We start from the raw sequence: 12,693 nt of genomic DNA on the forward strand, positions 1-12,693 counted from the left end.
CCATGAGACAGTACATCACTGAAAATCGAGCATTTGTTTGGTTAATGGTCAAGCAGCCAGTGTAATATGTGACCATAGGGACTGGCTAGATGACCTTTCAATCTAGCTATCTGAGGACTTTCAACTCATAAATAATGTAAAGGAAATATAAATACATTATTTATGAGTTAGATGTCCTCAAGATAGCTAGGCTATTTATTGTAAATACCTACTACAAGTATGAATGTCTAGAATATCTCCACAAACACATTACAACATGATTATGTTCATTTGCTCTCATCCCCACCGGATGGATTAAAGTCTTATTGCCACATAAATAGATCATGGTTAAAAAAAGCATATGGACAAAATACATAAGCAGGTTGAGGGGTAATCTAGCCAGTACCTATGGTCACATATCACACCGGCTGCCTGAACATTGACCAAACGAATGTTCGATGTTCAGTGAGTGAGTAAGAAGACTTGATAATATGACTCCTTGCTCTTTGAACGTTCTAGAATCAACCTTTTCTCAAGCTTTAATTTTCTCCAGCAAGTGGCGATGTTGTCACAAAAACAGTCATGTTTCACAAAGTTGTTTCAGACTCTAATGAAGTTTTCATTCAGTATCACATCAATCTCAACAATATCTCACCATTTCACAATTTTTAAGTGGATTCATTATTTGTGACAATATGTTTCGGCAGTAAAACTTTTGGAATTTTGCCAATGTTGCATGCCAAAATGACCTATATCCATCTAAACGTACTGTCCCGTGTCTGTCGGTCCATTATATTTTACAAATATGAACACATTTAGGTGTAAAGACCCTGGCAGGCAAAATGTATATTCCACGTAATTTGTACACTAGACTATGTTGGGTCATGGCCAGGCCTCTGGTCACGTGTATATTGACACACGTACCGTGCGTCCAGAAAGTATTCATACCCCTCGTCTTATTCCACATTTGATTGTGTTACAACCTGAATTCATCATGGATTAAAGCAACAAAACACATTTCACCCCTCTACACACAATACCCCATAATGACAAAGTGAAAACATTTTTTGAAATGTTGCACATTTATTGAAAATGAAATAGAGAAATGTCTCCCTGAAATATTCATATCTCTGAGTCAGTACATGTTAGAATCACCTTTGGCAGCAATTACAGCTGTGAGTCTTTCTGGGTAAGTCTCGAAGTGCTTTGCACACCTGGATTGTACAATATTTGTCAATTATTATTTTCAAAATTCTTCAAGCTCTGTCAAATTGGTAGTTGATCATTGCTAGACAACCATTTTTAAGTCTTGCCATAGATTTTAACTGTGAGTCAGTCTTTTTGGTAAGCAACTCCAGTGTAGATTTGGCCTTGTGTTTTACGTTATTGTCCTGCTGAAAGGTGAATTAATCTCCCAGTGTCTGGTGGGAAGCAGACTGAACCAGGTTTTCCTCTAGGATTTTGTCTGTGTTTAGCCCCATTCGGTTTCTTTTTTAAAATCCAGAATAGAGATATATGATAGAGAAATATGTGATTCCAATGACATCATCAACCAATTAGTAGACAATTAGTAGGCAATACCTACTCACAATTGATCAAAATCACATGATGCACACCTATGATGTCATTGGAAACGCTTATCTTCCTCTATGTTTTAGTACAAAATGTAGAAATGCACCAATTTCACATGTTGATGTTGGGATGGTGCTGGAGATGATGACTATGAAGTTGGAAAATGGTGACGTTTCCCATTAAGGAAGTTGACTTCATGGAAATCAAATGTAGCCTAATATAAATCATATTTTGTGCATTTTATCATCCAGTAGCCCTCGTATGGTGTGCAAAAAAATCTGAACTCACATCTACATTACAGAGTGTAGGTAGGCTATATAGGCCTTCTGACGGATCAGGATACACTTTGTCTGTTGAGCGTCTGTTTGTAATAAAGGGCACAGTTCTGCAGGTGAGTAAATTGTACTACTCTTAGATTTGAGACGGCAGACTCTCTCTCACTGACTATTTTACTGTTTTATTACTTCTCCCTTCCGTTGTTATCCTACCGCCTCTGCTGCTGCTGCTCCGTTCCCATCACACTAGGCTACTTTGCATAGCTTACCTCTCCCACTCCGCTTCCTCGACACGAGGACGTTCCTCCCCCTTTCTCACTATAAACACACCCATTGATTTTACCGAGGGAAGACCCGACTCAACCGAGCGCACCGTATGCACTATCGACATAGAACTCCTATAGGATCAGAAGCAAGTCTGGAGTCAGTCCGCGAGCGCAAACCCGTATCTGTATTCCTTCAAACTGGACGGAACGACGAATGTTGAACTGGAGATCTCATCACTGAACGACACATTTAGATGAGTCGAGTCCATTGACATCTATATAGGGATAGAAATATTGTCCAGATCCTTTCCAAATAAGGCTATTCCTTTTTGAGGAACCCAAGACGCGCATTCTCCCAAGCACAAGTGGCTTGCTTGAACCAGCATCGTGGCTACTCTTCCAGCAGTGGCATGTTCGAGGGATAAAGCAGACAAAATTGAACTCCTACTTTCACCCAAAGAGGTAGGAATTGCACATAGTCTATTTGTATTTTTCACATTTGAGAATTGTTATTGCCATTATTGTTGATGTTGTGATATAGGCTCCATGCATGGAGGAGCTCTGATGGGGCATTTGAGAGGATCACATCTACCTTTATTGTGTCTTTTTGTGGGAAACGCCTAATTTAAGAACATAGCCTAAAGACACCATCCTGTAATGGATTTTGCAGCATGCCACTTATTAAAGGAATTCCTCAAACATCTGTCTAGGAGATACCATATTAGAATAATTTAGAGGACAATATTCAGAGGGAACGTTGTGTTTTTGCATCATCATGTTAATTGACTGCATATATTCTAGTATACTTTAACGAGAGAAGCAAGACAAAGCAAAGATTGAGATCATATAGCCTAAAATGTGTTATTTTTAGGGCATGAAGAGGACTTTTAGCATGTGTACGTCTTTTATAAATATATTCAAGCCAATCTCATCTAGAAACACTGAGGCGATATTTATTAAAAAATAAATAAATCATCCCTTGCAATTGTAACCCTTATATTGTGTTGTCTTCTCATTGATTAAACCCGGTCTATTCAGAATGGTCTCCCTGGGTGCCCTTCACAGCTGCTCCCGGTGTAACGAGATTAACGGAGGGCATCAGGTGTGATATAGTGCCAACATAGCTGCTGATGTGTCATTAATGTTCCTTATTCGGTTAAATTCGGCAAGGAACACAATTTTAGTCCCGTGGAGCGTTGGATTTAACAACACAATTAACCTCTCGCGCAGAGACGATGACAGCCAGTCGGGGACCGCCGGCATTGTATTGGTTACAATACAATTAGGACTGATTGGATTTGAATATACACTCGCAGATGACGGCTGTTTACAGTGACGGGTTAAATTGGCATTTTGCCCAGTGATAGGGTTTATTTTTCCTGCAGGGATTGGACAGTTATAGGATACACATGCCTTGCTGTTTACTTTTGCAAGTTTTCTCCCTGCCTAGCCCCCCCACCTCTTCTCTCTGTATCCCTGGTCCACTTTGAACACCTGGCAATGATTTGACAGATTCCAGCCAGCCCTAGACATCAGATCAGACAGGGTCTGTGTGTGTGTGTATGTGTCATGACATCATCCAGCACAGCAGCTATCTGTCTGCCTGTCCCAGTCATATCAACATCTCTGGCAGACAGGCATTGCTTTCTTGATCCCAGCCCAGGGAGCGACCCTGCTGATATTGATCATATCACACACCCTGCCTGAAATCAAAATGAGACTGAGAGGTTGCATTCCAAATGGCACCATATTCTCTATATAGTGCACTACTTTGACCAGCGCCCATAGGGCTCTATAGGGAATGGGGGCCAATTGGGATGCATCCTGAGAATGTGATGGAGAATCACTACCCTTCCTTAGGACTGTGTAGAGATGAGTAATACACTCTTACAGGGCTTGGCTTGGCTTGGACTAGCTTCCATTTATATTCAGGGTTTCTGGTTAGAAAAATTACTTTGAACAGTAGGCTACATCCCAATGCTTTAAATATATTATCATGCATTTTTCTATGATGTGTTTGTATGGGTTTCCATATGTTTGTATGGGTTTTCTTTTTAGAATCACTCATGCCACTGGCTATGTCTATTACTTGATTATTATACAGTATAATAATGCAAATGCAAATACAATTCATCATTTTGTTCTCCTTATCCAGGATTCAATGAAAATGTCTGTGTGCGTCCATGAGAACCGCAAGTCGCGTGCCAGCACTGGCTCCATGAACATCTACCTGTTCCACAAGTCGTCGTACGCCGACAGCGTCCTGATGCACCTGAACACACTGCGGCAGCAACGTCTCTTCACCGATGTCCTCCTCCACGCCGGGAGCCGCTCTTTCCCCTGCCACCGTGCCGTGCTGGCCGCCTGCAGCCGCTACTTCCAGGTAAAGACACTGTCACCCAAGGCAGGGTACTGTTAGTGTTTGCCATTGGAAAACAAGTCACGTTTAGCTGCCATGCTAACACTAGCTGGACTAAATGCTAATGCGCTAACTCTTGGTTTCCCACCCCCTTGTTTGTCTGTCAGGCTATGTTTTCTGGAGGTCTCCGGGAAAGCCAGGCCAGCGAGGTTGACTTCAGGGACTCCATCCACCCTGAGGTCCTGGAGCTGTTATTAGACTACGCCTACTCCTCTCGCGTGGTCATCAACGAGGAGAATGCAGAGTCTCTCCTGGAGGCCGGGGACATGCTGGAGTTCCAGGACATCCGGGACGCCTGCGCCGAGTTCCTGGAGAGGAACCTGCACCCGTCCAACTGCCTGGGCATGCTGCTGCTGTCCGACGCCCACCAGTGCACCAAGCTGTCTGAGCTCTCCTGGGGCATGTGCCTCAGCAACTTCCCCGCCATCTGCAAGACAGAGGACTTCCTGCAGCTCCCCAAAGACATGGTGGTGCAGCTCCTGTCCCACGAGGAGCTGGAGACAGAGGACGAGAGACTGGTCTATGAGGCCACCCTCAACTGGGTCAACTACGACCTGGAGAGGAGGCACTGCCACCTGCCGGAACTGCTGCAGACCGTCCGCCTGGCACTCCTCCCTGCCATCTTCCTCATGGAGAACGTGTCCACGGAGGAGCTGATCAACGCCCAGTTAAAGAGCAAGGAGCTGGTGGACGAGGCCATCCACTGCAAACTGAAGATCCTCCAGAACGACGGGGTGGTGAACAGCCCCTGCGCCCGGCCCAGGAAGACCAGCCACGCCCTGTTCCTCCTGGGAGGACAGACCTTCATGTGTGACAAGCTGTACTTGGTGGACCAGAAGGCCAAGGAGATCATCCCCAAGGCGGACATCCCCAGCCCCAGGAAGGAGTTCAGCGCGTGTGCAATCGGCTGTAAGGTCTACGTGACCGGTGGGAGGGGCTCGGAGAACGGTGTGTCCAAAGACGTGTGGGTCTATGACACCGTGCATGAGGAGTGGTCCAAGGCAGCGCCCATGCTCATCGCCCGCTTCGGCCACGGTTCAGCCGAGCTGAAACACTGCTTGTACGTGGTTGGAGGACACACGGCCGGCACCGGCTGCCTCCCCGCCTCGCCCTCGGTGTCCCTGAAACAGGTGGAGCAGTTCGACCCGGCGGCCAATAAGTGGACCATGGTGGCGCCGCTGAGGGAAGGCGTGAGCAACGCGGCGGTGGTCAGCGTCAAGCTGAAACTCTTCGCCTTCGGCGGCACCAGCGTCACCCACGACAAACTTCCCAAGGTGCAGTGCTACGATCCGCAGGAGAATTGCTGGATGGTTCCCGCCTCCTGCCCGCAGCCCTGGCGCTACACTGCCGCCGCCGTCCTCGGCAATCAGATCTTTGTGATGGGCGGGGACACAGAGTTCTCGGCGTGCTCGGCCTATAAGTTCAGCAGCGATACCTACCAGTGGACTAAAGTGGGAGACGTGACGGCTAAGAGGATGAGCTGCCAGGCCGTAGCGTCAGGAAACAAACTGTATGTGGTGGGGGGCTACTTTGGCACACAGCGGTGTAAGACTCTGGACTGTTATGACCCGACGCTGGATGCTTGGAACAGCATCACTACCGTACCCTACTCCCTCATCCCCACTGCCTTCGTCAGCACCTGGAAACATCTCCCAGCCTGACCTGCATGGCATTCTGGGATAGCCCCACACCTCCATCCCAACCCCCCTCTCATGAGGTATGGAGATCTGTCTCTCTCTCTCTCTCTCTCTCTCTCTGTGTTGTTGTCTGTTTGTTACTATCTGTCAGTAGGGGAATGAGATGGAATGCATAATGTATTAGTGATACTCTGGGCAGTCCAGACTGGAGAGTCCAAGCGATTTCAAGTATTCTCAGCTGAGCTGAGTGCATAAGACAGTTTCTTGTTGTCAGTTTTTCTAATAAACACTCTTCGTCGCATATCTACTGGGCTGTGTTTTGAGCTCTCATTGTCACATATCTACTAGGCTGTGTTTTGAGCTCTCATTGTCACATATCTACTGGGCTGTGTTTTTGAAGTCTCTCAATCCATTGTCACATATCTACTGGGCTGTGTTTTGAGCTCTCATTGTCACATATCTACTGTGGCCTGTGTTTTGAGCTCTCATTGTCACATATCTACTGGGCTGTGTTTGAGCTCTCATTGTCACATATCTACTGGCTGTGTTTTGAGCTCTCATTGTCACATATCTATGGGCTGTGTTTTGAGCTCTCATTGTCACATATCTACTGGGCTGTGTGTTTGAGCTCTCATTGTCACATATTCTACTAGGCTTGTTGTTTTGAGCTCTCATTGTCACATATCTATTGGGCTGTGTTTTGAGCTCTCATTGTCACATATCTATTGGGCTGTGTTTTGAGCTCTCATTGTCACATACTGGGATGATATAAGTAAAATTCCCAGCTCATAGGTTAAAGACAGCTGTTTTCATTCAGTAGCCAGTAGATAAAAATCCTGTTCTTCCTCCGTCACCCTACAAAGATCCTGATTGAATCAAGCACAAATGGACTATTGATAGAGTAATTAGATTGCCATGCGATTTTGGCCAGGGCTGAACTGCATGCTTTGAATACTAACCAAGCAGCCGCCGCTATTTGATTTGGGTCTGTCGATACCAGTGAAAACCACAGATACAGGGCGAAACAAAATACACCAGACCACTGTGTGGAGAGAGGGGAGTGAGTGGTAGGATTGTATGTGTAGGTCATGAGAGTTATGAGACCGCAGGTTTGTGGTGAGACAATTTTGACTTTGCGGCTGGCCTAAGGGGAAATCACTCAGTTCTGCCTACAGGACAAGACTCATGACAATAAACTTCAACCTGCACGAGGCAGTGAAGGAGGAGGCACACAGGGGGTAATTGAAACAGAATAAAATACTTTTATTGTCCCTGTGGGGGAAATCTATCTGAGGGGGTTGAGAGGGGGGATGCCAATTAGACAAGTTACATGCCGGCAAGCTACAACATCCTGGTGAAGCTAATCCACTCTCAATTGCCTCATTTTGATGGGTTTATGGGGCTCTGGGTGGGAGGTGAGTGAGAGAGAGGCAGTCTGGAGTTACTGAGATGAGGAGAAGGCAGAGGGTGGTAACAGGGAGTAAGGCTTTGGTGCCTGTCTTTCAGAGAGAACGCGGCTGCACAGCCATGCAGACAAGCAAAACACAGCCAGTACACACACACTCCGGCCCTGACAAATAACAGTGCCTGGACAGGAAGTGAGTGTTTACTGTTTCTCTGAGCAGCCCCAGTCTCCCCCACCTCTCCCCTGTTCCCTGTGTCTGTGTGTCTGTCTGTGTGTATCTGCAAAGCCTTATAGTAACCACTCTCTGTCTCCTTGACGATAAGCAGGCCAGACAGATGTAGAGCACAGACGATTGGCAACCCTGCTCATTCTGAACACTGGAGACCCTGGTGTCATAATCCGACTCTCTCTTTCACACTCACACACGATCGTATAAAGGCAGACACACATGCACACACGCGGACAGATGCGCACACACACACACGCATGCAGACACACAATTGGCAGACCTTCTCATTTCGCAGACCTTGGTGAAATGGCTGTGTGCCCTCAGCTCATGAGCCAAATAGAGGGGAGAGGCAGAGAGGGAAGGATAGATAAATAGATTGATCGGCCTGGGATACTGATGCGCCTCTCCGCTCCACTATTCTTTGCTCTCCTTTGATAAAATGCTCCCTGACTTAAGTGCAAATTTTTCTTCAATGACTCATCTCTGAAACAGAGACTGCAGTGAAAGCTTTAACCCTCTAGACTAAACCAATGCAACATACTGCTTTTGGGTGTACAATTATTTCAGATTTCAGTCACTGAGGCCTGATCCTCTCTTTTGCGTAGGTGCCCATTTTTCTGTAAACAGTCATAGTGTGGAGTGGTGACTCCAGTGACACTGTTGTATTACTGGCCACTAAATAGTGGGAGGGGAGGAGAGAAGGGTGAAAAACAGATCTCTCCTCTTCAGTCTGTTTTCACACTTTTTTGGTTGCTCAACACTCCCCTCTACACTTCCCCCTCCTCTCTCTTCATCCCTCCCTTTTCCCTTCCTCTCTCTCCCTCTATTAGGTCTAGTCCGTCCTGCTGGCTTGTACTGTTTACAGCCCCACTAGGTATCTGGTGTCAAGCCAATTTATGCTTTTGTTCAGAGATCTGCTTTAGTCTCGCAAGGGTGCCATACTGATCAAATCCAATTTTCCAATCATTCCATTTTGTAACTTCCAAGGTTGGTAAGGACTGGGGAACTCCAGGGTATAGAATCCTCCAAAATCTGAAATGAGGATTTGATTATCAGTCAGCTAGCTCATTCCACTCATGCGTTGGAGAGGATAGAGATGCTTGCTTATTGTTATTCATCCTTCGCTATGCAATGACCTCCAGGCAGATATCCCCATCACTAGGCCAGTAGAACTGGATCTTTTCTGGAAGCCTAATTGAGAAAGGCCTCTTCTGGGAGGCAGAGTTGGCGGATCGACCGTTATGCACTCATCTCTGTGTGTGTGTGTGTGTGTGTGTGTGTGTGTGTGTGTGTGTGTGTGTGTGTGTGTGTGTGCGACCGTGTGCGACCGTGTGCGTGCGTGTTTGCATGTGTGTGCCTGTATGTGCGTTTCCTCTAGCTACCACAGCCAGTTGTAAGATTGGGCTTCCCCCTCAAGATAGGGCCACATGGGAAGAAGGCGAGAGAGATGGGGGAGGAGGATATGTATTTAAAATGGATATTAGACTTGCGTTACACATGGGGCCTTCTCAAGGCTTTAAACCATCTGTGGTGTAATGCTGAAAAAAATAAAGCTTTTAAAACCGAAAAGTCAGAATAAGATGCAGAGCAGAAGTCAAAGGCCATCAGATTTGAAATATCTATCTGGACTTAGATTTGGGGGAGCGATAAAAAGAACCCTAACTGTGTCGGGGGAATGGCAGTAAAGTGGATGAATTTCACAAAGGAGTCCATTAGCCTTCTAGCCTAATGCATGATATCTCTGACAAGTCTCTAGAGAAACAGGTGCAAATGCCACGGCAGGCAAGGCAGTGTCTGTTTAGTTTTTTTTTTTTTACTGAGGGGAGAAAGAGAAGGAGTTAGGGGGGACAGTAATGGAGTGAAGATAGACTCCAGACCCTATCTGAGGGATTTTTCTGTCCCTGAACTTTTGAATCTTAGCAAATATGTTAAATTGTCTACTTTTGAGCCTTTTTTCGAGGCGCAAAAGCAGAGATATTTTCCATGACCTCTTAAACACTGTTTGTCTAATGGGTAATTTTTTTCTCTCTCCTTTTTCCTCAGATTTCTCTGTTTTGCATCATCCACTGGATTCCAGCTGTGAAGATAGAATCACACTCTTTAACTTCCTGTCTGTGCAATAAAAAAAAGACTTTCTAATTTTCTTCATGAAAAAAAACTGAACCATTGTATAAGTGTGAAAACACACCTTGATCCACCCTAATGCTACTGTGAGTTTACAGACGTTTAAAGAACCATCAATGCTCCTGAGAGGACCTTGTACACAGAATGATGTCAATGATGTCATATCGTTTCTGAGAGAGAGGTTTGGACGTTATTCATGCAAACAAACCCAACAACCTGCTGCTTGTACTGTACGATCCAACAACCTGCTGCTTGTACTGTACGATCCAACAACCTGCTGCTTGTACTGTAAAATCCAACAACCCCCTAATCCCAGTGTACTTTCGGCATACCGCGCCTGTGCTTCTCAGCCTTCCATGAAAGATCCATCAACATATCAGTCAGTTACACACTCACACAGCCTGGATTTCTTTCCATTCAATCATGAAATACTTGTACTACAGACTATGTCTTTGCTCTTCTCACTCTGATAATTCTGTGATATGAAATGTTAAAAAAGAAGAAGAAACATCCTCTGCACAGGGCCTTTAATTGAATAGCATGAAGGAGGACCTGTTTGGACATAGGATACATATGAGGGGAGAGAGGAAAGTGACCAGAGACGGACTCCTCTTCAGCTTGATTATAACCAACTGATCCATCAACAGTTTTCTCTCCCTGGTGTATCTGAGACTTTAGACTCTTCTAGTTCCAGTCGTTCTGCCCTCGCCAAGAGGAGAGAGACAGAGATTGACAACCTCCTCCCCTCCTCTTCCTGTCCCCACCACCTAGTAGGCGTTTGGGGTTTAAAACGTTTTAATGGGTGTTGGAAGTTCCTCTTTGGCAGTTTGCTGTGAGACCTGGCTCTAGCTGTCACTACGTGTTGTGAGGACTTGAAGTGCCAGCACCAGCTGAGTCTGAGAGCGGAGTTTGGGAGAGGGTGAAGGAGGGTCAAGTCCTGTCATGTCTACCGATATAAAGTTACCACCCCCTTTAGCCCTGCCTCCCCCAACCCCATTCTTGCAGTAGGTCACTACACTCTCCTGATCCAAAATAACAATAATCCAAGAAGAGAAGTGGACAATGCAACACAGAACTGAAGAAAATGCTAATCCAAGCACAGTTGGACACTAAGGGCTCGATTCAATCTGTAGTGCTGAATATCAGGATTACAGCGTGATTGAAATTGAAAGGCAATGTTTCCACGTTCGCGGAGACTGCATTCACGGTAATAGCTGCATGTCGGCTCAATCGGAAAGGACCTTTAAAATGTTAAGCTTCCTATACGGATTGCATCCAGCCCTGAAGGGTTTGCTCTTGCACACTATTTACTGTTTGTTCTGAAGTCATTCCAATGAGCAGTATTGTTTTGATGGATCACCGATGGATAGATTTTCTACTTTGCCTAGAAGATTATTCTGAACTCTTCAGAGCATGTACCATGGATATGGGGACTCAAGTAAGATTGGCATGATGAACTTCTCTGGTCAAGAGCATCTTGTTACCTTCCTAACCAAAACTGAAACTTAATACATTCTTGTCTTATCTTGCTCCAGTGTATCATGTTTCATAAGTCTTAATTTATACAAAAATGACTTTACTTTCTTTATTGTTTCTCTCCCTGCATTAATTTCCAGGTAAATTAATGTAGATCTTTTTAAGGGTAAATCATGCATGACCCTTGTTATAGATGCTCTATTTTATTATTTATCCTTTGGTCTGCTTTTTTTTGCACTGTTCAGTTTCTCCCAAAGTGCAACCTGTTCCAACCATATGGTCAGTTAGGTGAACAGGTCAGAGGTCTGGGGTCTGGGGTTAGGAATCAGTGTAGGGATGGACACTTAGATTACCTAGATTGCAAGTGGCCTGTGGGTGGGCCTTGCTTAGAGAATGTGTCTGTTTTAGAGGTGGACTCTGGGTAGAGTAACATCTCACATTTAAATGTTGACTCTGCTATGAGGTCCCACACTCAAATATTCAATATTATGACTTGAGATGAGCGTATGTAGCTCAGACTTCTGTGTACATCATTTATCAATGTCAACGGGAGACTTGCATGAAAAATACAAGCTAAGCATGTAGATCTCAAGTCAGAATATTGCCATTTTAGTATAGTGTGCGTGTGAAGATGAGGAGGAGGAAGAGGATGTGTAGTTAACTGAATCGTGTACATTTAAAGGGCAGGCAGACACCGCAGTGCTCTTCACCATATGGGCACTGATGTATGGGAGGGAATGTGACAGGGGAGAGTTCCAAAGACCAACAAAAAGAATGTCTTAAATACTTGCATCCAAAATGTTGTATCAGTAGTTGATTTCTTGATGTTTTTGTCTGTTTGTCTGTCTGGGTGGCCAGAATATTGACATGTACAGTTTAGCATGATGAAATCATTGTCAAGGTCAACATAAAAGCTAACAGCTGTATAGATTTTCCCAGGCAGGATGTGTTCTGGATGGATTCGGTGAATGGCCTCAATCCCTTGTATTCCACATTCCTGTTTGATTATTTGAGCCACCCACCTCCCAGTCCTCCTCCCAGCCCAACTTCCACCTCCCAGCCCAGCTCCCAGCCTAGCTCCCAGCCCAACTCCTAGCTCCCAGCCCACCTCCCAGCTCCCAGCCCACCTCCCAGCCCACCTCCCAGCTCCCAGCCCACCTCCCCCCTCCTCCCACCTCCCAGCCCAGCTCCCAGCCCACCTCTCACCTCCCAGCCCTCCTCCCAGCTCCCAGGCCACCTCCCAGCCCACCTCCCACCTCCCAGCCCTCCTCCCACCTCCCAGCCCAGCTCCCAGCCACCTCTCACCTCCAG

General features: G+C 45.8%; 1 protein-coding gene across 1 annotated transcript; it reads left to right on the forward strand.

The window, feature by feature from the left end:
- The first annotated feature begins 2,152 nt into the window (after positions 1 to 2,152).
- On the forward strand, positions 2,153 to 12,121 carry LOC111961815 (ectoderm-neural cortex protein 1). Its single transcript, XM_023984367.2, has 4 exons — positions 2,153 to 2,554; positions 4,248 to 4,475; positions 4,619 to 6,228; positions 9,826 to 12,121. Exons 2-3 carry the CDS (start codon positions 4,254 to 4,256, stop codon positions 6,170 to 6,172), a joined length of 1,776 nt encoding a protein of 591 aa, XP_023840135.1. The 5' UTR covers positions 2,153 to 2,554; positions 4,248 to 4,253; the 3' UTR covers positions 6,173 to 6,228; positions 9,826 to 12,121.
- The last annotated feature ends 572 nt before the right edge of the window (positions 12,122 to 12,693 follow it).

This window comes from Salvelinus sp. IW2-2015, linkage group LG4q.1:29 (assembly GCF_002910315.2).
Source record: "Salvelinus sp. IW2-2015 linkage group LG4q.1:29, ASM291031v2, whole genome shotgun sequence".
Classification (NCBI taxonomy): Eukaryota; Metazoa; Chordata; class Actinopteri; order Salmoniformes; family Salmonidae; genus Salvelinus; species Salvelinus sp. IW2-2015.

What these genes read in the sequence shown, in the direction of transcription:
- LOC111961815 (XM_023984367.2), top strand. Translation starts at nt 4,254, where the DNA reads ATGAAAATGTCTGTGTGCGTCCATGAGAACCGCAAGTCGCGTGCCAGC. An exon ending in CCTGCAGCCGCTACTTCCAG is followed by an intron (nt 4,476 to 4,618) that starts GTAAAGACACTG and finishes TTTGTCTGTCAG; the next exon opens with GCTATGTTTTCTGGAGGTCT.